At 36.5% G+C, this 25,198-nt stretch overlaps 5 protein-coding genes across 15 annotated transcripts; 3 read left to right on the top strand and 2 right to left on the bottom strand.

Moving 5' to 3' along the window:
- Positions 1 to 3,751: 3,751 nt before the first annotated feature.
- Positions 3,752 to 13,967, bottom strand: LOC136344166 (uridine phosphorylase 1). Of its 10 annotated transcripts, none has more exons than XM_066291362.1 (9): positions 7,724 to 7,924; positions 6,013 to 6,251; positions 5,198 to 5,321; positions 4,946 to 5,107; positions 4,700 to 4,885; positions 4,501 to 4,639; positions 4,179 to 4,372; positions 3,976 to 4,131; positions 3,752 to 3,917 (listed from the first exon to the last, which is right to left on the bottom strand). In XM_066291362.1, the coding sequence occupies exons 2-9, from the start codon at positions 6,090 to 6,092 to the stop codon at positions 3,900 to 3,902; spliced, it is 1,059 nt and encodes a 352-aa protein (XP_066147459.1). In that variant the 5' UTR covers positions 6,093 to 6,251; positions 7,724 to 7,924; the 3' UTR covers positions 3,752 to 3,899. The 10 variants fall into 10 exon arrangements, with proteins under 10 accessions (XP_066147459.1, XP_066147460.1, XP_066147462.1 ...); XM_066291363.1 differs by having other exon boundaries at positions 3,986 to 4,131; XM_066291365.1 differs by having other exon boundaries at positions 4,058 to 4,131.
- A 955-nt stretch (positions 13,968 to 14,922) lies between these two features.
- On the top strand, positions 14,923 to 17,932 carry LOC136344164 (uncharacterized). The gene is made up of 6 exons (XM_066291356.1): positions 14,923 to 15,048; positions 16,221 to 16,422; positions 16,481 to 16,720; positions 16,924 to 17,169; positions 17,222 to 17,418; positions 17,473 to 17,932. Exons 1-6 carry the CDS (start codon positions 14,995 to 14,997, stop codon positions 17,710 to 17,712), a joined length of 1,179 nt encoding a protein of 392 aa, XP_066147453.1. The 5' UTR covers positions 14,923 to 14,994; the 3' UTR covers positions 17,713 to 17,932.
- Positions 17,933 to 17,979: 47 nt separating this feature from the next.
- On the bottom strand, positions 17,980 to 21,922 carry Tsp97E (Tetraspanin 97E). 2 transcript variants are annotated; one of them, XM_066291378.1, is made up of 7 exons: positions 21,775 to 21,922; positions 21,554 to 21,721; positions 21,207 to 21,316; positions 21,045 to 21,150; positions 20,855 to 20,983; positions 20,645 to 20,750; positions 17,980 to 20,008 (listed from the first exon to the last, which is right to left on the bottom strand). In XM_066291378.1, the coding sequence occupies exons 1-6, from the start codon at positions 21,832 to 21,834 to the stop codon at positions 20,676 to 20,678; spliced, it is 648 nt and encodes a 215-aa protein (XP_066147475.1). In that variant the 5' UTR covers positions 21,835 to 21,922; the 3' UTR covers positions 17,980 to 20,008; positions 20,645 to 20,675. The 2 variants fall into 2 exon arrangements, with proteins under 2 accessions (XP_066147475.1, XP_066147474.1); XM_066291377.1 differs by lacking the exon at positions 20,645 to 20,750.
- Positions 21,923 to 22,001: 79 nt separating this feature from the next.
- On the top strand, positions 22,002 to 23,667 carry CysRS-m (cysteine--tRNA ligase-like protein, mitochondrial). Its single transcript, XM_066291329.1, has one exon. The coding sequence runs from the start codon at positions 22,078 to 22,080 to the stop codon at positions 23,620 to 23,622; it is 1,545 nt and encodes a 514-aa protein (XP_066147426.1). The 5' UTR covers positions 22,002 to 22,077; the 3' UTR covers positions 23,623 to 23,667.
- A 134-nt stretch (positions 23,668 to 23,801) lies between these two features.
- LOC136344170 (cobalamin trafficking protein CblD-like) lies at positions 23,802 to 24,991 on the top strand. The gene is made up of 5 exons (XM_066291373.1): positions 23,802 to 23,981; positions 24,106 to 24,257; positions 24,314 to 24,511; positions 24,565 to 24,784; positions 24,843 to 24,991. Exons 1-5 carry the CDS (start codon positions 23,834 to 23,836, stop codon positions 24,911 to 24,913), a joined length of 789 nt encoding a protein of 262 aa, XP_066147470.1. The 5' UTR covers positions 23,802 to 23,833; the 3' UTR covers positions 24,914 to 24,991.
- The last annotated feature ends 207 nt before the right edge of the window (positions 24,992 to 25,198 follow it).

The following is a 25,198-nucleotide window of genomic DNA, read 5'->3' as shown; positions in this document are numbered from 1 at the left end:
CCATTCAAACGATTTTTATTTAAAAATTTCCAGTGGAGGTCCGATAGTGTTTCCCGAAAAGTGCTCACACGAGAATTTGGCCTTTAATCCTGCTCCCAAATTTGTTCCAAATCAAGCCCCGACACCCTTTTATCGAAAAAGGGTAAGTTTTCTGAGCCCAGTGTGTCCAAGTGTCCACAGAGCTTCGCTTTTATGCCTTCAATTCCATTGAACAAAGGGTGTCCATCAACAGTCTCTCGGGCTTCTACGAGTTTATTTGTGATTTCATAAAAAAATCAATTGTGGGGATGTATACAGAGTGATGTTAAACAATTGTCCGATATTTCATAGGGTGATTTTTCAAGAAGTTCTAACATAGAAAGTTTTAAAAAAAAAGGTGTTTCAAAAATATCCTAATGGTTGCTTGTGGCGCCCTCTAGAAGATACAAATAAGTTGTTGATAAATTTGAATTTCACGTCCAAAACACCCCCGGACACGATATTTCGTAAAATTAGTTTTGAAGGAACTAAAAGAAATGAAAAAATATGTGATAATTTTTTCAGTTTTGACACCCCGTATTTTGAAAACTAAACGAGCTCGGACACATGTTTATAGAAAATTTCCATCTTAAAATTACTTCGAAAATCAATCAGTGAAATATCAAACACTTTTCAATAACGCTCCGTATAAGACTAACGAAGGTACGTTTTAAAATGAGTAAAAACCCTATAAGGTGTCCCAAAAAATGGAGACGTCATAAAGTGTGCTTTTTTCAAATAGAACTACCTGTATATTTTTTCACGTGATGGAATCCTCTCTTGATCCTTTGCTAGTTCCTACGTTACTTTTCCCTTGGGGCGCAGTGTCTCGAAGCTATGACGATTAAAAAGAAATTTTAAGTATTTGCAGTGTCTCGTAAAAAATTATTATCGCAGTTAAATCAAGTTAGCTCTTGATAATTTTACGATGAACTCCCCATGTAAGATCATATAAGCAGACAAAAATACTCATTTAGTCAAAGATACATAGAGTATTCACAATAACAACTTTGATTTTCACCTTTCGAACTTCAATTTTCGTGATTTTTTCAAATATGTTTTTTATGACGTAGGATGAAAGAAAATTTTTTTTTTTTTCATTTTAGTATAAAATAACGTCACATTTATCGTTAAACGTTAATGGAATTGTTAATTATTTCGGATAAAACTGGCAGTGTAAATATCTAAAAATTATTTTAAATCGTCATAATTTCGAGTCATTGCACCTCAAGGTTTATGAACTAACACAGAATCCAAAGGAAATTTTATCTTGTGAAAAAAATGCAGATGTTTCCGTATACAAAAATTAGAATTTATGAAGCCACGCTTTTTTGGGGCACCCTGTGGACTTGTCACTGAATTTAAAAATTACCTTCATTAGCCTCATATATGTCCCCATAATTGATTTTTCGTGAAATTACAAATAAACTTATACAAGTCTGAGGGGCTGTTAAGTGGCCACTCTGTATAATTGGAGATATATGCTGGAGGAACTGTGATTGTTTCCTCTTTGAACACATCTTACTGCGGAACTCTTTCTGTACACCTACAGTTTATTGTTTGCAGTATGGATTTTCAGAGCAATTCGCATATTATATTGGAAGAATAATGATTCCAAGGCACTGTTGTATATTCAACTGCTATGTGGTACAGGAGAAACTGTAAAAAAGTAAGTCAGTAATTCCTTCGCTGTATGGTGTGATATTCGCTGCACGCCATACAGATCATGCTCAAACTTCGTTAAATTGTCACTTGACTTTCATTAAAAAAAAAAAAAATTAAGTGCATTAAACGCCTTAAAGCTGCAGAATAGAACACAATTAACGAGTTCCTAGCTTAAGTGAGGACACACAGGTTTTTTAACGCAAGAACCATCTCTTTCTCTTTCCCACTTGAGGTACTCATTTGGAACACACTAAAAAATGGCTTCAACGCCTTAAAGGGTTATGAGTGAGACAAATCGTAACTCAAATTTATATGAACCTATATAGCTCTAAATCCTCCAAATTTTTAGCTCGTTTAAAGTTTTCCTTGAGAGGTAAATTGAAGAAACATCTGCAAAAGCTTCCGTAAATGCATTTTCCAGAAGATTCTAGAAACTTTTCCCAAATTACTAGCAACATGAGCTAAAAATCAGGGCTCTAAAGGCCTTAATACAGGTTTTCTTCCAATTGAAGGTCGCAAAATTTTATGATACCTATTTAAAATAACCTCTTGAAGCAATGTTTTTGCTCCAGAGATAGAAATGGCAAAGGTTCCTCAAAATTTAAAATTCTTTAGGCACGATATTTGCCGCACATTGTACAGGAAGATGGACATGCAACAAATGCGCCAAATTTATTATTTAAAACTCGGATTATCCGAGTTTCTTGACCGATTTTGTTGCACTTGGCTGCAACAAGAATTTCGTTTGTGTTTTGATTCGTCGTGATTTTTGCCTTTCCGCCTGTACCTTCATTTGCATTGACAATAAATTGGGAAACCCCGGATAACTGAGAGACAAAACCGCAGGGGCTCACGGATATTTATTAATTCGCAATCACAGTCTTGCACCGCATTAACAAAACGACCGCATAATGGGAGCACGGATAATCGAGGTTCTACGTATGTTCGTTTTAAAAGTTTATTTCAAAATTTGTCCTCAGTCTTCTTTGAAAAATCTACTGATCACACTGAATCGAAAAAATCGTGTTTAGGTGATTGCAATCTATCGATTAAACTTGGTCACAAGGCCGGATTTGTAAACTCCACGTTGGCTTCAGATTTGGCATTGCCTTTGGCACTGAGAGATGAATATAAGTAAATTCAAGTGTCCCTCTTGCACTCTGCTAGCGAAAATAAGCCACTTTTAACTTTTTTTTTAAATTGATGCACAATATGGTTAATAAATGGTGAATTTCGTTTTTAAGTTCAGGTGCGCACCACAACGCCAAATCCGACTTCAAAAGTATAGATTAACCCGTCAAGCTGAGCTACAAATACGGCCCGTTATGCAACCGTGACGTTTAGGCAGGGTCTCAAGGACCTTTGGGTGGTATTAAAAAAAATAATACATCGTGCGAACACTTAGGTGTAAAGGCTCGTACCCCCGCTACGTATTTAAGAGAACTAATGCGTAAAAAACAGCTCTTGTGTGTTGATACTCACGGTGGTTCTTCTTCGTAAAATGACAATAATTTGAAATTCCATATTGCGCAAAACTCCACGATACAAAACGTAAAACTCCTAAAATCGTTTTTTATTGATATTCTTAAAGTGATATGTTCGTCATAGAAAACTCTATTTTTCTGCTGTCTCGACTAATTCTGTCGGACATCGACCATCTACTTAAGCACGAATAAAAGCACCTGGATTATAAATGAACCATCAACAACTCGTACACTTCAAAACGCCTTACGCACTAACAATACTCTTTTAAAATATTATGTAATTATATTGACATTGATTAACGATAAACTGCCTCTCTAGTCTACAAATAACGGTTACTTTCGCAAAATCGAGTTTCGTTATAAATATTCTATAAGTTAAATGCGCGTTTAGGGTTTCGGAGATTTGCCGAAATACCCATTCATTTCCATCGGACGAAAATGGGCAAATTCGACTAATTTCCGCGCTTGCGCGTACTTTGTGCTGTTCCCTGCCCCAGCTACTTGAAAAGACCCCTTAAAATTATAACCTAACTATGTTTTGACTAGCTGCCATTAATAAACAAAAAAAAAAAAAACACATGCTATTCCAAAAATAGAACCCACTTTATTAATTATGGTGTCAGTACGGTCTTACGCTTTCCCAATATTTTTTTATAAAAATGTTTCGTCCAAGAACGTCGCTTTTATTTACATGAATTTAATCCGACCGGATCATGCATTCGCCCTCAGTGTTTACGTTATCCTAGATGACTAAAAACAAAATAAACAAAATTAAAGATTACTCAAAGGTCTGCGATTCCTGCTGCACCAATTTAAACCTTCTGGGGCTCTTCACGGCTATGGAGCCGTGCCCATCGAAGGAGGTCAATCGGCCTTTAGTCTGGAGGTACCTTTTTATGTATCGGGCCACCAAGGTTTGAGGTCGCTGCTGGTATTCGTTCATTACTTCTTTGGGGGCAGCCACCTAAATCCAGTACTGAAGAAAAATCTAGTAAAAAATGTTCTACTAACCTGATCTCCTTTAAGTCTATTCAACAAGGTCACACAAACAATCGCAGCTTTAATGCCAGCCTGATGAGTTAGGGCTGAAAAGGGCAAAGCTTCCATTTCAATGTTCGACACTCCTTTTTTCATCAGATTCTCCAGGTACTCAAGTTTGTCCGCTTCAGTGAAGTCGCAGAAGGCTCCGTCAGTGCGACCCTGTCCTAAAAAGTTTTGCACAGATGCGATGAAACTTGCAATGATCGTTTCGAATAAACCAATTAAAATGAAACATTAAAAAAGCGAAAAAGGGCAAAAGTTATTATTCTTGAAAATTCCGAAATTATAATACCTTCATAAAAATCCTCAGCACACATGGTAGTTCCCACAGTAGTTTCGTAAGGATCATCAGGACTTGCCAAAGCTTTCATCTCTCTGACTAACTTCTTGTCGAAGACTGCGGGTCTTTTCACTATTTTTCCTAGTATTGGCTGTAATATTTACACAAAATATACACCCCACTTATTCATATCACACAACATAATTATTACCACTGAATAGTAATGATTTCCTAGTCCGTCCACCGCTTGATCGGAGATAACCACAGTTCCAGGTTCCAGCCCCAAACCTCCGCAGGTACCGATCCTAAAGAATATGGGGTCCCGGCATTTCGCGTGGTACATCAGCTTTATCATCTCGTGCAGAAGAATTCCAATGGAAGGCACTCCCATTCCATGCTAAATAGAGAAAGTTTCTCAGATAAGTTGTACCACAGAAAATTCAACAGTAGCACTTACACTGACTGACAAAACTGGCCCAACCTTGTACATACTGTAACGATAGGAGTATTGACTGATATCCATTAAGGTAGTTCCAGTGGGTAGTTTGTAGCCGATTTCTTTCATAATGTATTGAGCGAAGTTTTCCATTCTCTTAGGGGTACCTCCCATACATACAAACTACATAAACAAAAATATAAATAGAGGAACTTCTGGTCGCGGTGTACATATAACAATAATATATAATAATAACTTTCTTATAATTTTTACCTTGACGTCACCGAACATCTCTACTAAATCGTGTGATTCGCTACCCAAGGCGATATGGTAGAGAATATCCTGATCCATGAGTTCGATGTGTGGATTACGAAGTTTGACTGTTCCATCTGGATATCTGGAATATTTAAAGCAATGCAGTCAAAGTTCATAATCTGTTTTGCTTAAGAATATTGTGAAATTCAATCAGCAATTAAGGACAACGTTATCATATTCCCTTGAAAATTGCTGGATGGAGATGGATGCATTGGCATCTCGAAATTCTATCATGCAAACGATAATTTATATCTCGAGATCCCCAACAAACATTAAACCCTTTTTGTCATTATCTACTATCTACATAACAATCATATAATATATTGCGTGTCACTAGAAAACTAACGTACACCATAGTGTCAAGATTTTCACATTTACTCCGGGGAATTCCCGTTACTCAGACTAATTTATAATTGCATTTCACCCATACATCTTTCTTTGACCTTATTCGACCCTAAAATCGATTTGCACGATGTAAGCAAACATAATTACGGAGGGAATATTGATATAACACTTCAATTACCTCCCTTTCTTCAACTTTTATCAAATACAATGTTGACGCAACGATAAAGAGCAGACTATGCCCTGAAATGAAAATTTGATGACCCTCGTGGATACTTCAAATGTTTCAAGCGGATTACAGTGATAGAAAGCTGATATGAAATAAGTGTTCTAGGTAATAATGAATAAATGGTTGGAAGACACGTAAACAGCTGAGTGGAACTTTATAATTTTAAAAAATTTCTCATAAAATGTAAAAAAATCAATGATACCTGATTGCAGGGTCGGGCTCGGCTGGACTGTTTTCACTATTTTCACTCTGAACACATTTGGCTATTTTAAAGTCAGTCATATCAAATTGGCTTTTTAGATTACTACTGTAAACGAACGTTAAATGATAGTTTCGTGTATTTAAACCGTTGCTCAAATGTACGACGATATGCTCGTACTGGGATTTAGTGCAGGAAGCCCCTCGATATGAAAATTGTCCTGCTAATCGACGATTTTATACCTGCACGAATTATAAAAAAATGAGTATTTGTTATCAAATGACACATGACGTATACAGTGTTACTGTATCTGAGAAAAAGGTTGCATCGCTTTCTATTTATTCACCTGTTTTTTTTTTATTCATAAAGCTTGACGCGAAACGAGTGAGGTGTCTGTGGTTACTATTGGAATCTTCTGAAAACGCACCTACGGCTCAGAATTGAAAACGAACAATAATAAAAATCCCTTTTTGGTAATATTATGCGAACATAAAAACGTGCAGAATTCCCCAGATTGATATGGAAGACATTAAAATATCATCAAGATCTACGGAGATGCCCACCCCTAGAGGCAACAGCTCGCCACTGGTTTTCCTCGAACGTTTTATGTCGAAATACTGCGGTTAAACTAACCATTTGTTAATATGCTGGATTCTAATTTCAGCACCGTAAAACGGTATTCGTTAAATTCGCCAAGGACGGATTGGCTTTAAGAGAATAACGTCCTTTTTTTCTCCGTGTATAACAAAGGTGCCACAATATTTTTTCAAATGAACAATGCCTTAAGGTGAAAAAAGGTGCTCCGGGTCAATGACGATTGAACGGACCGTTCCTGAAACAAACGTGTTTTCGTTAAGTGCAGTATTTAAATTACCGACCGGCTATATTTAAGTATAATTTGCTAATATCATGCATTTCTGCTGGTCGAATATTTTCCAGTATTATCAAACCCGGCCTTAGCAAGTCTGCCGCCTTGGGCCCTCGGCCAACGTCGCCCTCCCATAAGGCCGGTACTGAGTGTTATTATGACACTTTTGTGTCGTTGCTGTGGCATAAACTGATAAAATTTTTACTGCTTTGATATTCTCCCCTTGTGGTTCACCAATGTTGTTAGGTGTTTTAAGGGCTTTATAAGATTTTGGAGAATTGTCCATTTCACCGTAATCAGAACGCAATATATTTTTTGATGACCAAAGTTCAATCTATCTAGAATAAATTGTCGTGGAACTTTTATCATACTTACATGAGTAATAGAAAATGGGCATCATTCTGTTAAAGCCAGTCCGTGCTTGGTGAACGAAACAGGAAATTTTTATTTAAAAGCCACCGTTTTACGGAATAATAATTAGAATTTATCACATGGAAAAATGAGCAATTTATATTCAGTTGTTTAACAAAACCTAATGTCAGCTTGCCCCCTTCGGGAGTGAGCACCTCTAGAACTTGCGTCATTTCGCTGTTTTCTATGCGAATCCAGGGAATTGCTTAAGTCATCTAAGACACCCTGTATATGATGTTACTTTTAATGGCACTTGATGAATTAAATACTTATAAGAGGTTGCATGATCATTAAAAGAAAATTGAAAATAATGCCGGTGATAAGATTAGTATGAAGCATCCTTTCCGTATAAAATTCGTAAAAAGTTAATGAACAAGTATAACGCAACTTAGGATTGAAATGAAAAGTACTAATGCACGCATATACAACACATACAGCTCTCGCGCGATACAAAGCACAAAGTACTCTTGTCGACTTCTCAGAAAGACAAGACGACGTGACAGCTACAGTACCGAAACTTGTAATTTGTTGACCCATGAGAAATGCATACACTGCACACAATTTCGCTGACCGCTTATAAGCTTTTGCGAACCGATAGGCAAGATGATGACCGGGAGTAATCTATATGTTCTATATGCTGGTACGGCTGGTACGACTGGCAAGCTACCGACGTACGTAATTCACAGAAACAAAAAAAAAAGGTTTAGGCGGTGCGCTTGACGAGTTATTTGTTTCTTCTTTTTATTTGTGTCGATATCCTGTTCGCATATTTGTAAGAAAGTTGTGGAATCTTCTAGTCGTAGGATCTTTAGACATACCGGGTGAGTCGGGAGGATCGTGCCAAACTTCAGGAGCGTGTTGTACATGAAAAATAAATGTAAAAAAACTCAAATGTTGTTATCCGATTTTCGTTTGTTTACAAGTTATGGCGTAAATAAAATTAAAACATAAAATTTAAAAAATTTATAAATTTCATAAGAAATTCCATGAATTAACGTTTGGATATCATAGTAAATGTTCAAACATATTACCATAAACTTCTAAACATTTTCGGCTTCGTCTACGAAGAGCATTCGTTGCGCTCCTGATTGTTTCATGTCTTTCTTTAATAGCAGCTGCAGCATTTCTAATGCGTTGAATTAGTACATCTTGAGTGTCCACTTTTACTCTGTACACTTCAGTTTTAAACCAACCCCACAAACAATAGTCTAGTGGTGTGAGGTCTGGAGACCTTGGAGGCCAACTAATAGGGCCACTGCGTCCAATCCAACGTCCAGGAAAGGTACGTTTATGGTAAATAGAATCCTAGTTAAAAAAAATTATTTACGCTATAACTTGCAAACAAACGAAAATCGAATAACAACATTTGAGTTTTTTTACATTTATTTTTCATGTACAACACGCTCCTGAACTTTGGCACGATCCTCCCGACTCACCCTGTATAAGAAGATCGTTAATAAGAGCGAGGAAGTCTAAGATAAGTAGAGCCGTAAAAAGTAACGATTCTAATAAGCGATTCAAAGTATTTAGTAGTGAATAGTAATGTGATTGGTGACTACTGGGACTGGTCGAGTCAATAGTGTTTACCTTGAAAGCGACTAAACTAGAGTTATTCAAAGACACAACGATTGGTAATAAAAGCGGGATTCCACTGAACTATACAGTGCGACATAGAAAAGAGAACGCACCGTAAAAATGGCTTCATTTGAATAATTTTTCATATGCATGTTTCTTTCCCTAAAACAAGTACTTCCTTAAAAAATTGAAGAAATTTAATTGATAAAAAACAAAAAAACAAAATGTAATTTCTCGATCACACGCGGTGTTTTATACATTCCTGTACACGTTTAAACGTGGATCTAAAGAAGTGATTGATATCCTCTTACAAGACCTCATTCCAGATTAACTGGACAGCATGATATAGCGTCGATAGGGTTTGTGGGGAATGAGGTAAATTATGCAACGTTCTACCTGCAATATCCCATGCATGTGCAATAGGTGAGAGATCTGGAACGCGAGGTGGTCAAGATAAAAAATTGATCGCATTTTGTTGAAAGAGGTCCATTGTCATGTGGTCGTGCATTGTTCAGCTGGAAACTGGATTAACAAGAATTTCTAAATAAGGCACCAGATGCAGCTCCAGGACTTCTTGGATGTAATATTGGGCTGTCATACTGCCTCTAATGAAATTAAAGGTGACCTGCTACCATATGCCATAGCACCCCAAGCCATTACTCTAAAAGTTTGATGGACATGCGTCTATATTGTAAACTGAGGATCCCATCTTTTATCCCGTCTTCTTCTTACTCTTGCTCGGCCTTCATGCGTACCCAAATAAAATCTGGATTCGTCACTAAACACATTATTATCCCATTCCGGATTCAAATGCATCCTTTCTCTGCGCCATTGCAGTTGATTTAAGTTGTGGGATAACGTAAAATGAGGTCGGTAAGAAATCAGTCCGAAACTTCTTATTCAACAATAAATGATTCGTATCCCAAAGGGCCTTCCCTACTCAGCAAGTCACTGATCCGCCAGCGTCCTCGACGAGACCATCTCTTAGGGTCATAATTCGAAGGCAGCGATCTTGGTGTTTTGTAGTTCTTCGGAATCGTTTAGTACTTCTCCTTCTGCCCGTTTGCACTTCTAGAAACTATGCCTGGCCACATCTTACTATAATGTTTATACTATGGTTCAATCTAGTGGCGATTTCCCTAAATGACCGATCCGCCTCTCGTACACCCACAAGTCATACCTCCTTCAAAGTCGTTCTCAATTGATAAAAATTTCACTGCATTCTGCATTTAGACATATTTGATTAATCTAAATGCACTTTCTAAGCACACAATACACCAATAAATGATATTTTGCAGTCGTATTGTTGATATTTATTTAAATTTTTGTGGAAAAAAAAACAAAACTTTCTAATAACTCGTAAATACATCGATAAATATGGTTGAAAATTTAATATTTTTTTATGTTCTCATATACAAACATGCACACCAAACATTATTTAAATAAAACAATTTTTCCGGGGTGTTCTCTTTTCCATTTCACGCAGTATATTCAAAGACTTATGCTGAACCCTAAGCGGGCGCTTATTGCCCTGACATTGCGTGGATTATGCCAGAAGGAAGATCTGAAGCAATTCGGAAAGGAACGGCGGAAACATCACCAGCAACAGCACACAGCGAACAGGAAGAAAGGCAGGAAATGTGGTAACTTGAGCAAATAGAGAAACGGAAGACTCTCAAAGAGGAATTAAGGGACCGTCTCGCAGCTAGAGAGCAACACCTCAGGATAAAGGAAAAGTAGAAACTACAATATTAACCGAAAACAGTTTCCTAAAGCGGTTTAACAGATTCTAGCACACCGCTTAATTATGATGTAGTTACGGGCTTGGGAAGAAAAGGTGGTAGCACCCCGTGAAAAATCGGCAGAATCATCAACAACTTATCGGATTCTCTATTCTAAGCGAACATCAGGACACCTAAAAACAGAATATATAACAAGGCCAATTGTGGTCTTCCTTAAAAATTAAAAATAGCTTGACTGCAGAAAAGGTTTTTTTTCAACATTTTACCATCACCAGATCTAGTCAAAGTGGAGTTAATCCAAATTTCCTCAGGAAAAGCAAATTGTCCCAGAAAGCTTCCACTAGCTAAGAACTTTGTATCAGCATTTCCACACAACCCAGTTCCATACACGATTTTGCCTGCAGCCACAGTAACACGGCTGACAACGAAACAACAGACTTTGTGTATGAAGTGTATTATGACACCGCGTCAACCGAATGATAATTCACGACAATATCTCGATTTTAGCCGTCGAATATAACTCGTCCAACTTTAAAATTTAAATGTTTGAATTTTCCTGTGGGTCTACTTGTTGGGGAACCACGAGTGAAACACTCCCAGTCATTGTAACTTCAGAAATTAATACTAAATTTAAGAAAAAAAAATTACTCAATTTCAGTTTCTAATGAATTAATATCCGTACGATCCCTGAGACCCCAATTTCACTGTCTTTTAATTATCAAGAAAGAACAAACTTCATATTTTTTATTTTTTCCCATAGTTTTCAAAAATGTATCCCAATGTAAAAATTTATTTAGGATGATTCCTAAAAATGCGTTTTTTCGTGAAATCGCCAAAAGAAGAACGAGCAAAAATGGACACCCAATTTTTGATTAGGATCTATTCCATTTCCAAGAGGATGGTGTCTCTCCACATTATGTTCTACCGGTTTGACACTTTCTTGACAATGATTTTCCTAAAAGACATGTTGGTAGAAGGGACACCGTCTAGTGCCCAACTAAATCTCCCGATCTCAAACATCTCGATGTTTTCTTTTGGGTATACCTTAAAAGTGTGGTTTAAGAAACTCGTGTACAGGACCTTCAAGTATTACTTCAAAGAGAGTTTGAAGACCGTTTGTATATTGTATGGAGAATAATGGAATGCATTTACGACCAACTTTTGAAAAATTAAAAATTGTGAAAAATCTTTAAAAAAAACAAAACTTTGACACTGTTGTTTAAAAAATTAAAAAACCTTTAAAGTGATTTATCGCTTGACTCATATTCTCTACTAAAAAAAAATCAAGGGATTACCACTCCCGCGACATGGTCAATCGGGCGTATTGCGATATTGTGCCTGTAAACGTGTGCGATCCTACCAATATGGTTAAAGTTACAAAATATGCATTGATCATAAACCACTCGTCCGCTTTAAATATGTATTGATATTGACGATCGAAGACTGGATAATAATAAAAAGTAATCTATCAAACGGACTTCAGACAACAGAAAAACACGGGGAATTAAGAGAATTATGGCAAAGAACTTAAATCAATTAAGGAGGTAAAAACCTCAATTGAAATAAAAATGTGAATGAGTGCAAAAAACCAAATGTAGCATTCAAACTTGAGTTAGCTATGGTGGAAAACCACGATAGGAACGTGTAATTTGATCTAAATTGAGGCAGTCGCAAACCGTGCGGGTATAAATTGATATAAATATTTGATGATCAATTTAACATTTAAAAACCTAAAAGAGGACTGAATACGCCACGCGCCTCTAGCTCGTTCAATGCGAACAATGCAATAGAACTCTCTGGAGAGTCTTTGCAAGAATATCTGAAAAACATTAATTTTGCCGGGGCCTTTTCGAATGTCAGTCTTATTGTCAGTCTCAGTCTTCGTCTGACAAACATATCTGCGCATGACAGATGGATTAGGTAGTATTATTCATCAGCTGCATAACTATTACGGAAACTTCTATCAAAACAGGCCAGAAACGTTTTGAAAATAACCGAATACGTCGAATTTCCGACGAAAAAATATTATAGCAACCGCAATGTCCCATACTATGAGCAATGAATATAGACAATGTTTACCCAGATCTACACTCAATTTAGGTTAGCATGAGTTACATTGACTGCATCTACTAAACTTGGGCAGATCCAGGTATGGCCCCCACACAATTTGACTCAAAATGAGCTGCGTTGTATGGAGCGTACTCTATGGTAATAAACGCGTTTCTACCTATAACAGATTCAAGATCAACCTTTCTGCTTGGGAGTTAGGAAAGAATGTATGCTAATTTCTCGGTATAATACGTGCGTGAAATGTTGGTTACAACAGAGGAAATTAGTTTAACTTTTTTCTGATCTAATAAGATCATTAAAATCTTACATTCACATCTCTCGCATTAATGGACCGGTTTTTTCTTATTTTAACTAAAGGTGTAATTTTCAAGTCAAGGTTAGTGGCATGAAAGTGCGTATTTGTAGACCAAAGGAAATTGCGTGATTTTAATAATAATAAAAAAAAGTGATGAAAAATTATAGGCCCGGGATTATTGTGCCACCCTGTGTGCTCACCAGCGGCTTGATCAATCGATTTGTAGATAATTTATCGATTTGCAATTCTCTTGCCGCTTTTTCCTTGTTTGGCCATTGTGGTCATGCATACTTGAATTAGAAGGGACAAGGTCACGGAATAAAACATAATTTATGAAAGATATAGGATCTGTAAAAGGTGAGAAAAACCATAATAATGACAACACAAAAAAGACGTTATGGTTTGAATTATGTAAAAGGTGTTATTAAACATGCTCGCGAATACGGGAGGACCTTTGCCATAATAATAAGAATAATAATACTGAGAAACAGCACTTACTCATCTCGTTCCTCGTCCGATGCAGACATTGAGGTAGAAAAGGTGAACACGCTGGAGAGCACTATTTTGAAGTCTGACCAAAGACTTTTTGTCAGAAAAAAGCCGAGCTGAAAACGATAAGAAATGCATGCATGAATGCAGAAACACAGCTACGATATTCGGGCATATACTTACGAACTTGCCCTAGAAGATGCAGTCAAACGCGAGTTCGAGATAGGAACAGAAACGATGAGCGACTTTTAACAGGACACACCCGAAACAACCGATATGTATATGGGAAAAGCAGCAGCTATTTGTTGCAGAACAAGGGCGAAATCGACCACCCTTAAACAGTCTGCGTGGAGGAGGCTTTTTGTGAAAACGGTCAGTGGCAGTTTAAATCCTCCAAAGCAACCAGGCCTGCTCATTCACGTGTTTTTCACCAATCTCATGCAAATTAGATCCCTCTGTATAGCCAATTTACACGACAAATATTTTGCTCCCCCAAGGCTTTCTGTATCTAAAAGTCAACAAACCTAGGATTATGAAATTATGACGTGCCGTTATCAGAACTTAAACAATTATTTATTAGAATAGATACGATATTATGGAATTCTTTTAATACGTACCTACAATAACAACGACTTGAGTTTTACTGTAATAAATTCGGTTAATTACACTTGATAGCAGCCGCCCACATTTAATCAGGATCAAGCCCGCAACTTTTTGGGCGGTCTGGGGAGCCTTCCAGCGTTATTTCCTGTTTGCCTGATCCAAAACCCTGCTCCCGCCATTCCTGTGGATAGCAACAGGGCGCCGATGACGGGAAGGGATAAAAGTGCTCTCAGGAAAACAACGCAACCCTAAATAAAGTAGTTTAGGTCAATAACGCACGTCAATTTCCATCTGGGACAGTAATCTAGCCCAAATCAGAGTCAGAAAAATCGTAAACAATGCATATTGCCTCATTGTTGCACAGTATAAACTACGTCGACCTTTTAACGGTTCTAATTAAGGATTAGAGCTTAAATTGCCGTTAAATTGACCTTTTTACGAATAAGGGGTCAATTTTCGGAACTTCTCTGAATTCCTTGATGTAATCTCCCATAGGTATCATACCTCGGACACCGCGATGCTCTCAATTACCCTACCTGGTTAAGACTGCTTGTTCACCATCATCCCTTCCCATAAACTATCTATATCTTTTACAATAGTGCTGCGAGCTCAAAATAACATTGTGTGAATTTTTGGGGCAATCCTCATGAGATCGAGCACATGAATACGCATAGAGCACATGTGACCAAAACCGTATTGCGAAAACACAAGTGGAAAATGTCCATTAGCCTTTTTTCTTCGGTACTTCCTGAAAACTGATGCAAGGACACCGACCGCACAAAGGTCGCCTTTAAGAAAACCATCCAACCAAATCGTTACATGCAGATTGTTCCCTAAGTATATAATCTTTGATGGTGATAGTTTGAGTCAGTTCTTGTCCAGACCGTTTTCGGATTAACACCTTCACTACAGGGTAAAAGAAATCTATAACAATGCTCCGGGGTTGTGGTGTCCAAATTTTCGTCGCCGTTCTGTGTGTGATGCAGGTAAGGAGGTAGAGCTTGAAATTCGAAAAACTACCCAAAAAATTTTAAATGTTAACACAACTCGAAAGCTATTTGTTTCATTAATTTTCAGGCTTGAGTGGGTACACTTTGAATGAAATATTCTCAGCAACACATGGACCTCGGCCTAGTTTATTTCGGGGTTAACATGAACGGCAAAAAAGACCCTTAAAATATAATCTTACAATAGATAGTTGTAGATAGAAAAACTCTTCGGGGCTAAAACTTCGCATTCGCATTCATCGAAATCTGAATATTTAAGAGGCAATTTGTTAATAGCTGATAACTACGTCTATTTGCTATAATATTCCAACGATTATTATCTGACTGAAAACTTTGTCAGCATTACGAAAATTTGGTTTTTCTGACCAGGCAGATAAATCTAATGGATACGATGGAACAGATATTGTGCACTGTTTAATTTCTAGGAAATTCTCTTCTTATCGAAATTTCCAGGACGTTTATACTTTCGCTCTAAAACATTTCAAATATGGACAGAAACCCCTCACAATACTTATCAAAAATTGTTTATATTTCGAGTCTTCCGTCACCGTCTTATCGAAACAATTAGACAGAGAAACCAACATACTAGTTCTTCGTTGATAGCTGGAGGCTTTCGATGTTGGTTGGTCAAGTATTCTTATTGGCTTTCCGTGTGAGCATTTAAGATGTGGCGCTAAATTTAAATTAGGCAGCAATTGATTTTTCTTTTAAAGCTACTCATATTGTGCAGAAATTAGTGCAATTTTAACCTTTATTAATGCACGTAAAACTTGCCAAAAATCCCTGTATATCAAATAAAATGATAGTAACTTTGGTAGAAGAACAATTTCTACGAATATCAGTAAAAATTGAACCAAAAAAATGTGTTTTTTTTATCGTTTTTTCTAAAAAGCAACAAACTTTAAATACGGCCAGCAAGCCGCTATAATAATAATTATGTAAAAAAAATATGATTGTTCAAAATTTCCATTATTATCGGACCCAACCACCTGAGCAAAGTGAGTAATGCAATAGGGAATTATTAACTGGTTATTTTTAAGAAATTCAATTTGATTTAAAATTATGGAACTCGAGACTTTGTTATTAACTCTGCAGGATTTCGTATTTTCCATCACCATTTCAACAATTTAACCATTTTAATATCATTCCAGATTTCTTGCGAGGATGGAATCCGAACATCCTTTGATCGCTCCCCAGTCTACAAATACCGCTACGAAACTGAAGACATGATGAAAACCTCTGCTACTTCAGTCCCAGTCCGCGGGTACCATGTGGTAGAAGGCGGATACTACCCTGCAGAATCTGGATTAGTCGGAGCAGCTGTTGCTCCTGTGGGAATTGGAATCGCCCCAGGTAACACTCCTCTGAGATATCACGTGTTACAATGTTTGCCACGACTAAATACTTTCAGGCGGTATTGGAGGTGTGGGTCCCGTAGGCTTCGGAAGTGTTGGAGGAGTGAGCGGAGGAATCGGAGGTATCGGCGGTGGGTACAGCGGAATAGGCCTTGACGGAGGAGTAGGCCAAATCGGTGTGGGAGGAATCGGCTACGGAAGTCACATCGCCCCCCATTTTATCGGGGCCGGGCCTGGAATTGGAGCAGTGGGATTAGGCGGTGGCGGATATATCGCTCCAATAGTGCATGGTTACGGTAGGCAACAACCAATAATGTTTCGGTTTTAAAAAGAAACCACAGTATTGCATAACACAAACACAGATACCATTATTTATTGCGGTTTCATGGTTCAAAATATTACAAACTCACAATAGCTGAACTGTAACATTTGTCTAGTCAATAAAAAAATTGTTAATCATGACCTTGACCCGCATTTATACCTTGACACTGATTCGCAGGTGGTGAAGAGGTAGCGAAGAACGAATTCAGTGAAGGCAAAAAAAATGTGGAGGATGCGAAATACGAGAAAGCTCATGGGAAGAAAGGAGAAGAAACGAGCCATGGCAAAGAAGGGTATTCGCAAGGATCTGAGGCAGTGAAAGACGTAAAAGGCGAAGAGGGGTATTATAGTGACAAAGCTGGAGCTAAAAATGTAGTGGAGGACGGAAAGCAGTATCAAGGAGGACAGTCTTTCAACCAAGATGGTACATAATATCGTACACCTCACGACCCGAAATATTTTAACCCAAATAATAGGTAAAAATGGGGCCGAGCATTCAATCAAAAAAGGACACAAGAAGGGACATGTAATCAAAGGATTTAAATCATCCCATCACAAGGATGAAACTGGAAAAACTGAGGAATACTACGATGAGGAGCACGATGAAGCCGACAACTACGCATTCAACGGTCAGAACGGACAATTTGGACAGAAGGGAGCGTCATCATACAAGGTATTAATGAATTGGTCTTTGTCACACTAAAGCTAAAATAACTAAAAACCTCAGGGAGGACACGAAGATGGCAAATTCAATGAACAAGAACACAAAAAGGCAGGTCACGTAAGCAATGAATTGGCTGTTAAAAAGGAAGCCGCAGATCAGGGCAAATATGGAGAGAAGAAATACGCAGGAGGGGAATCCAGTTATGGTGTAAACAGCGGGGCTGATCAACAGAGTTTACTGGGGCACCAAGAAAACGCCAGGTTTGTGAAACACCACCCAGTGCCGTTCTACCATCATTACTAAACCCAGAATTTTTCCTTAATAAGACTTAGCCCGTAGGTACCTACTCTGAATAGCCATTACTGATAAATTTTAGTGTAATTTATTTATTTTGCCTTTGTTAAAAAGAACTTAGTTATTTATTCTCGTGTAGGTTACCTTTATGACGTTTCTGCAGAGACAAAGACCTTTGTATTATATAGATATGTTTGTGTTGAAGGAAAAAAATAAACAATTATTTCAATTTTTTAGATTTATTCGTGCTGATTAGGCAATCAAACTACACCATAATCTAGTCTATATCTTTAATTATCATTCAGGTATTACAATAATTACAATTACACGCGTTCGTTATATAGAGAGGACTATAGCTAGTATGATGAGCAAAGGAGATCAAGGATTCTTTGCAACGATGCCTATAAAAGCTTCACAGGTACTATCGATTACTCACTAAAACTGTTAGTAAATTTTTTTCATAACAGTAAAAAGAGGAGGAAATTAAATAAATATTTAACGAAAATATCAGTATCAGAAAATTATTATTCTATTTGGAAATGTTTTACGAAAATGAGTAAAAGAAAAGGAAAATTGTGTTTGAGCAAAGTTATGCAAATGATGTACATACAATTATCTACATATTAAAACGTTATTTTTCATCTTTTATATCAGTTTAAATTAACCTTATACCAGTGAGGCACGTAGTCAGCAAGAATGATAAGGAAAAGTGAGTAATAGAACTCATACTACTGGTGGTGGAGCTATAGATTCCCTGATACTTGAATAACGCTTCACACCCTTCGCTTATAGTCAGTGGTTTTGCCCTTTACCTTCCATGTTCATATCGTTATCATAAATAGGAGTTATAAAGTTTGTCTATTTATTTCGCACTCCAATAAATTAGTCCAGTCGAGCCAAGGCACAATCAATGTTATTTTACAGACGAAATAGGGCCATGATTCCGTTACCTCTTTAGCTCGGGATACCGACACTCACTCCAAAAATAAAAGAATGTATTTACAATTACCTAAAACAATAAGTGGTTATATACCAATATAGAGAATTTTAACGTGTAGGCGTACTCGATATGTTTTTGGATTGATTGAATCACTCCGCCTTACCTTAATAAAACAAACGCAATGCAACAAATACGTCAAGTATCTTCTGCCCTAAGTCGTTGCTCAAACTCGTCCCATTTTAAGGCTGGTACTGAGTGCACGAACGAAAGAGTTTTTTTTTAAATATATTATTATTATTATTATATTCATATCTATTATTTATATAATTTCCAAAATGCTTTCGTAGAAATAGTGAAAGCGTTTTTGGAAATTTAGGAATTCCAATCAAAGAAAATGAAAAAATATCCAATTTTAAAAATGCAATAACCAGATCTAATTATTCCCAAAACATGCGGCAGAGATTTCTGGATAAAAAAGCCATAATAACGCTTTTTAAAAAATTGCCTTCTTCGAGGCCCATTGATCTTCAGGATGTCTCGAATCTGACTCTCAGTACTAACTACATTTAACCCACTGTATAACTAATGGAATTGTCCATGTTCAAAGTGGAATTTGTACAATAATTATATTTGCTTTTTACTAGCTACGTGCCTGATACTGGTTATCCCAGGGGTTTTACACAATGTTTCAAGGAATGATTGATTAATTGGTGCCTATTAACCATTTGAATCTACTAAATGCCTAAATTTAGGTACGGTACTTCTTATCATAGGTACTGCTTTTCAAAGCTCACAAAACTATAAACTTTATTAGTACATACAAATCTTCTTATAAATCAATTTTCAGATGTAAACAACTAAGCTTCTACAAAACATGGTTGGCAAACGACTTTAATATACGATGAGCACATAGAACAATAATTTATACGTATTTTATCTAAATAAAATTCCCTTAGATACGGAATTTGAATGAATATAATAATATCGTGATAAAATACAAAAGAAGAAACATCACACACAAGTCAGTTCAAGAAATAAACATCCTTACATAAACAAGTCTTTGGTAAAATGGCGACGAACAATGGATTTCTCTATAGAACTCAGCCATTGTCTTTTTCTTTTATCTTTAGTATTACATAATCCACCGGATCAATAACACAGGTATTGCAAAAAAATATTTAAATCCAATAATGCACAGTTGATAAATATGAATCAGTTATCCAAAAATTCTCATAAAATGACTAGAAAAGCTACAGCACAGCATTAATAGGTGAAAGTTTTATGACTAGGAAAAACGGCAATAGCTTTCAGTTGTTCTGGATCCTGTTGGTTACGATACCGTCTCGTCAATAAAATTCCCACTACCTAAACAAGACAACTCTCAAGTTCAAAACAAAAATAATCCCGCGAGGTAAACCGCAGTTCTGTACACTATTACCTGTTAATATCCCCACTAAAACTAATTAATATCTTCTAATGCCTATTGACACTAACTAATACGTGCTAATGCCTCCAATAGCTACGAATACACTAGGGAAGTTATCAAGAAACGCGAACTCCGACAATTACCTGCCAAGAATATCTGGGGATACATTCCATATTGAAAATCATTGAAAAGATTCGATTATCTACTAAAAATGTACTTTTCTTAATTTTCATGAAATTTAATGATAAAACTGCCATGTCTTGCGAAAGTGCCGCAATTAATCGCAATGAGGTGCAAGCATTCCAACAAAAACAAGACAACTATATAAGCATCAAATAAAAATATGCAACACATATGCTTTTTGATTCAAAATTCAGCACTACAGATATTAATCCCTGCCAATTCCTTACCTAATACCACCTAAATCTTTTGGATTGTACACCAAAATCCTTCTGCAGTTTACCTCTTGAATAATCCACACCAACACCAAGCATGCAACAACCATGTTAGAACAAACAAATGCAGATGCCACAAGAAAACAAAAACCAACTCAAAAACACACACAATAAACCCACCATCTTGCACAGAGCCAGGAAGGTTATGGCACTAGAGGAAAGCACTTGGGTTAGCCCTTGGATCCTTTTGGTTACGGTAACGTACAGTTAACAATACTCCCATGAACTAGAAACAACACATGCCGAAAACCCTTGTAAGTTGATTAGACCAAATATAAGAAAGGAACATAATGCTCAAATATTTACAGTAAAATTAGGCTGAATACTTACCTCAGTGAAGCTGAAAAAGAGCCCAATCCAGCCACAGAGATTAAATGCATAGTTGATGGTGCTCTGTAATTTTTGCAAACAACCTGGGCAAGCGCAAGACTGAGACTCAGGATTTTGACAACACCTCAGCTAAATTGTTGTAAATTGAATTATATTTAAATTAAGTGATGTGTGAGGATTTTAATCTTACTTGCACTTTATCACAATCTGGGTGAATCAAGACTTTATCCACATCGGGCTCAAACCCACAGCAGGTAAAAGTATTTTGCACATTAGCTCTAGTGTCATTCTCGACTCTAAAATAATTCAAACAAAGCTAGGTTTGATAGATACAACCAAAAGCCACTTATACCTTGTCCAACCTTGTTCTGCCCACTGCTTTTGCTGAGATTCATTAACACCCAAGCAGGCACATGCCACTGAAAATTGGATTAAAAACAGTAGGAATAAAATTACCATGTACTGTAATATTGTAATTAAGGAAGCAATTGTTTGAAATTTGTATTAAAGTAACAGACTATCTGATTGTTTATACTTAGGAGTAGGAGTAAACAATGTTCAATTATGTTGATAAAGGAAGAGGAAGGATGTTGGATGATGTTAACGCTGCTTATCGGTATTTGCGTAATAGATAAACCAATTTTTAGGTTCTTTGAGTATCAAACGAGAACTTCCATAAATGATACTGTAAAAGGATACAAAGAATAGCATGACTTGATGATGCTTCAGAGCACCTATAAGTCCTAGGGCTGAAATTAATATTAATATGACTCCACATGCTAAAATGCCACCAACTATTGGTAAATTCGTCACCAAAGAGGCAGCTCGTCCATACACAGCTACCCCAATGAGGATGCAACCTACGACCTAAAAAATTTCCCTTTATAAAGACAACCTAAATGCTATTAAAGGGCACTTACCACATACAACGCGTTTAAGGCTATAAGGGCATTTTTGGAACAAGTAAATCCACCACACATTTTCTTTTAATAGCCAAAATCAGTGTTTGCTTTTATCTAAATCAAAATCAAAGCAATGATTAAAATAAAAAAGAAGTGTGTCAGATTAAAATGTCAGAATATGTGTCTGTCATCTGAAAAAAACTCAAACAGCTGTTTAATGTCACATTCTGATATTGGAGCAATCAGCAATACATTGCTTGAATTTATACACAAATTAGACAATCTAACCTCACTTTTATTCATTTTAATGAGATTTTCGCAATGTTATTAAGCAAATCTAATCTATTTTGCCAAAAAATTACGTTGCTACCCAAAAACAAACATTCCTGGACATTGCCAATAGGACACAATACATCAATAAACATCTTCAACTGCGTGACAAAAAAAAACGAGCCCCTAATAGTTAAAAACAAACAGGCTGTTACGTGGTACACCTGTGGCCCCACAGTGTATGATTCAGCACATGTCGGGCATGCTAGCTGCTATGTGAAACTAGATATAATCCAAAGGATTTTAAGGCAACATTTTGGCTTAAATTTGGTAACTTGCATGAATGTTACTGATATTGATGATAAAATAATTAAAAAAGCTGCAGAGTTGAAAGTGGACTATAAAGAACTATCTAAAAAGTACGAAAAAGAATTCTGGAATGATCTGAAAAGTTTGAGTATACTTGAGCCAAATATAATAGTAAGGGTGACTGATAATATCCCATTAATTATAAGCTTTATTGAGCAATTGATACAACATGGTGCAGCATACAAAGCTCTAGACAATTCAGTATACTTTGATGTATCAAAAAGTCCTTATCCACAAGGCAAACTACAGAATATATCTGAAGATTACCCTGACTCCTCAAATCAATATAAGAAATCCCCTGCTGATTTTGCTTTATGGAAAAATACAAAATATGAAGGAGAACCACATTTTATCAGCCCTTGGGGTAAAGGTAGACCTGGTTGGCATATCGAGTGTTCAGCATTAGCATCTCATATTTTTGGCTCAGAAATTGATATTCATGCTGGTGGTCTGGACTTAAGATTTCCACATCATGAGAATGAAGAAATCCAGAGTTGTGTCTTCCATGGAAAATGTCAGTGGGTCAACTACTGGCTGCACATAGGTCACCTCCACTCCAAAGATTCAGTTAAAATGTCTAAGAGTTTAAAGAACACCTTGTCAATTCAAGATATGTTAAAGAGCACAAAACCTGAGGTGTTCAGAATGGCTTGTGTCAAAGGTAGATACACAACCTCAATGGAATTTAATTCAGACTTATTAAAGACTGCTGCAAACTCCTTAAGTGTGTTTAAGAATTTTGTTGTAACCATAACTGAGGTGAAGAGAGGTATAATAAAACCTTGCCTGAACAATGTTGTATTGGCCGAATTACTTGCAACCTCTGTGAGAGATATTCATACTGCTTTCTGTGATGACTTTAACACCCCCCATGTAATGCAAGTCTTGAATAACATTGTTTCAAAAATTAATTCTATGCTACACTCTAGTACAAATTCAGCAGAGAGCTTTTGTGAAATGCATTATCTTTTAGGACTCACTAACGTTGTAATTAATACTTTAGACATGTTTGGTATTGACTTAAGTGGATCAAAAGATATTATGCAAAGTGATAGTGAATCGGAATTAATTGAGTTACTAGTGAGTTTTAGACATGATATCAGAAATCTTGGACTATCTGAGAAAAATGTGGATATTTTAACCCTCTGTGATGGTTTAAGAGACAAATTAAAGTTCCATGGTTTGACTGTAAAAGATCATGGCAAAGTGTCTTCTTGGAGTAGGTAGCCGATTACATTTGTATAATTATTATTAAATTGAAAGTTTACCAAAGTTGTATATATTGTTTATTCACCTTTGCTTTAAAACGACATTTTTTGATTGGGTAAAATCTTCAAGGTCTAACAGTTATTCACTAGTAAACATCTCGGATTTATTTGCAAGATGTGGCAACTTTGCGTAAATGCCCAACGCTGCAAAAATTTCGAAACGTCAAACAATGTCAAGTCGAAATTTTTTAATTTGTTTGACCAAACTTCCCAAAAATAGTATTTTACAGGGTCAAAATTCTTTTAGATGTTATTCAAGAAAAGTGAGTAATACCAGTGGGCCCTACAAACCAGTAAAGGAGCGCAGACCTGATTCAGGTATAAACATACTTGATTTCTTAGGTTAAGAAAGTTTAAATTTTAAACAATTAAGAATAATATTATGTCCAATCTTTTGCTATCTTACATCAGCCAACCCTAGCATATTACTTTCTTGATTTAGAGTCTAACTTAGTATGGCGAGACCCTAGCTTTGAACTGCTAGCTTCTAATGGGTTTCCTCTCTTCTTAAGGGGTAACATAGGCTTAGCCTGGTATGATACCCAAACAACCATCAAAACCCATCATGACGTCATCATGGAGCAAGTTGAAGATGTAAGGCTTACCCTCATCCTTCGGCTATTACTGACAAATAAAAATGCCATGTTTAGGTGGGCAGCAATCCAGACTCAGATATGATTTTGAGAGTGCAAACATGTCCAAAAGTTCTGCGCCAAACTGTCTGCGAATTGTTTCCATATAGGCCATTGGAAAAGAGTGAATTGTCAGTGATTACTATCAATCTGAAGCCTGGTGGTAAACAAACTAAGTTAAATAAGGAGACCGAAACTGAAAAAATGGCCCAAATGGTATTGTTTTTATTGTTGAAACCTGTCTTTGATTCATTGTTTATATTTTTAAGTTCCTAATAACTGCCAAAAACATATGTTCCAAGCTCAGAAAGGCTGGTTATTGGGCTGATTTTGTTAATCCATTTTCTGGAAGGCCCTACTTTGTACCTAGTGGCTTGAATGAGCTTTATAAAACTGATGAGAAATTTCGTTGCTTGGATTTCCAAATCTTTGACATAGATGAATGCAAAGTTATTTCCAATGAAGGCCTGCCCATTAAAAGGCTCATAGGTAAGGGTCTCATTAGTTTGTGATCTGCGGTTTATTTAAATAAATTTTAATATTTCAGGTAGCCTCTTTACAGATGCTCCTTGCAACAAACAACATCTAAATTCAGTTTTTACTTCTACAAACAATTAGCTAATCATCACTTTTCTTTATTTTGAAATACAGATGCTGTATATATTGTAAAAAATTACAAAATATGTTTTAATGAAATGGTTTAGGTCAGTTGTTACTTTTCCCCATTTTGTCTTCGGAACGTATTTGGCGGCAAAAATTCATAATCGAAGTTTTTATCACTCGAATGTCACACGTTCATTTTGTCACTTGATTTCAGTGCGAATTATATAACCAACAATACCGCTTGGTTTGTGTTGGTTGGTTTTGTTATGTGATCTCTCTGTCTCTGTTTAGCTAGTCATA

Source organism: Euwallacea fornicatus, chromosome 16 (assembly GCF_040115645.1).
Source record: "Euwallacea fornicatus isolate EFF26 chromosome 16, ASM4011564v1, whole genome shotgun sequence".
Lineage (NCBI taxonomy): Eukaryota > Metazoa > Arthropoda > Insecta > Coleoptera > Curculionidae > Euwallacea > Euwallacea fornicatus.
The sequence above is the reverse complement of the archived record's forward strand: the minus strand, read 5'-3'. Positions and strand labels throughout refer to the sequence as shown.

What these genes read in the sequence shown, in the direction of transcription:
- LOC136344166 (XM_066291359.1), bottom strand. Translation starts at nt 6,092, where the DNA reads ATGACTGACTTTAAAATAGCCAAATGTGTTCAGAGTGAAAATAGTGAA. An exon ending in GAAATCATTACTATTCAGTG is followed by an intron (nt 4,640 to 4,699) that starts GTAATAATTATG and finishes TAAATATTACAG; the next exon opens with CCAATACTAGGAAAAATAGT. An exon ending in ATAGACTTAAAGGAGATCAG is followed by an intron (nt 4,132 to 4,178) that starts GTTAGTAGAACA and finishes TACTGGATTTAG; the next exon opens with GTGGCTGCCCCCAAAGAAGT.
- Tsp97E (XM_066291377.1), bottom strand. Translation starts at nt 21,834, where the DNA reads ATGTGTGGTGGATTTACTTGTTCCAAAAATGCCCTTATAGCCTTAAAC. An exon ending in CAGATTGTGATAAAGTGCAA is followed by an intron (nt 20,984 to 21,044) that starts GTAAGATTAAAA and finishes ACAACAATTTAG; the next exon opens with CTGAGGTGTTGTCAAAATCC. An exon ending in TCTTTTTCAGCTTCACTGAG is followed by an intron (nt 20,009 to 20,854) that starts GTAAGTATTCAG and finishes TGTCTTGTTTAG; the next exon opens with GTAGTGGGAATTTTATTGAC.
- CysRS-m (XM_066291329.1), top strand. Translation starts at nt 22,078, where the DNA reads ATGTTATTAAGCAAATCTAATCTATTTTGCCAAAAAATTACGTTGCTA.
- LOC136344170 (XM_066291373.1), top strand. Translation starts at nt 23,834, where the DNA reads ATGTCAAGTCGAAATTTTTTAATTTGTTTGACCAAACTTCCCAAAAAT. An exon ending in GGAGCGCAGACCTGATTCAG is followed by an intron (nt 23,982 to 24,105) that starts GTATAAACATAC and finishes TTCTTGATTTAG; the next exon opens with AGTCTAACTTAGTATGGCGA. An exon ending in GCCCATTAAAAGGCTCATAG is followed by an intron (nt 24,785 to 24,842) that starts GTAAGGGTCTCA and finishes TTAATATTTCAG; the next exon opens with GTAGCCTCTTTACAGATGCT.
- LOC136344164 (XM_066291356.1), top strand. Translation starts at nt 14,995, where the DNA reads ATGCTCCGGGGTTGTGGTGTCCAAATTTTCGTCGCCGTTCTGTGTGTG. An exon ending in GGGAATTGGAATCGCCCCAG is followed by an intron (nt 16,423 to 16,480) that starts GTAACACTCCTC and finishes AAATACTTTCAG; the next exon opens with GCGGTATTGGAGGTGTGGGT. An exon ending in ACAGTCTTTCAACCAAGATG is followed by an intron (nt 17,170 to 17,221) that starts GTACATAATATC and finishes CCCAAATAATAG; the next exon opens with GTAAAAATGGGGCCGAGCAT.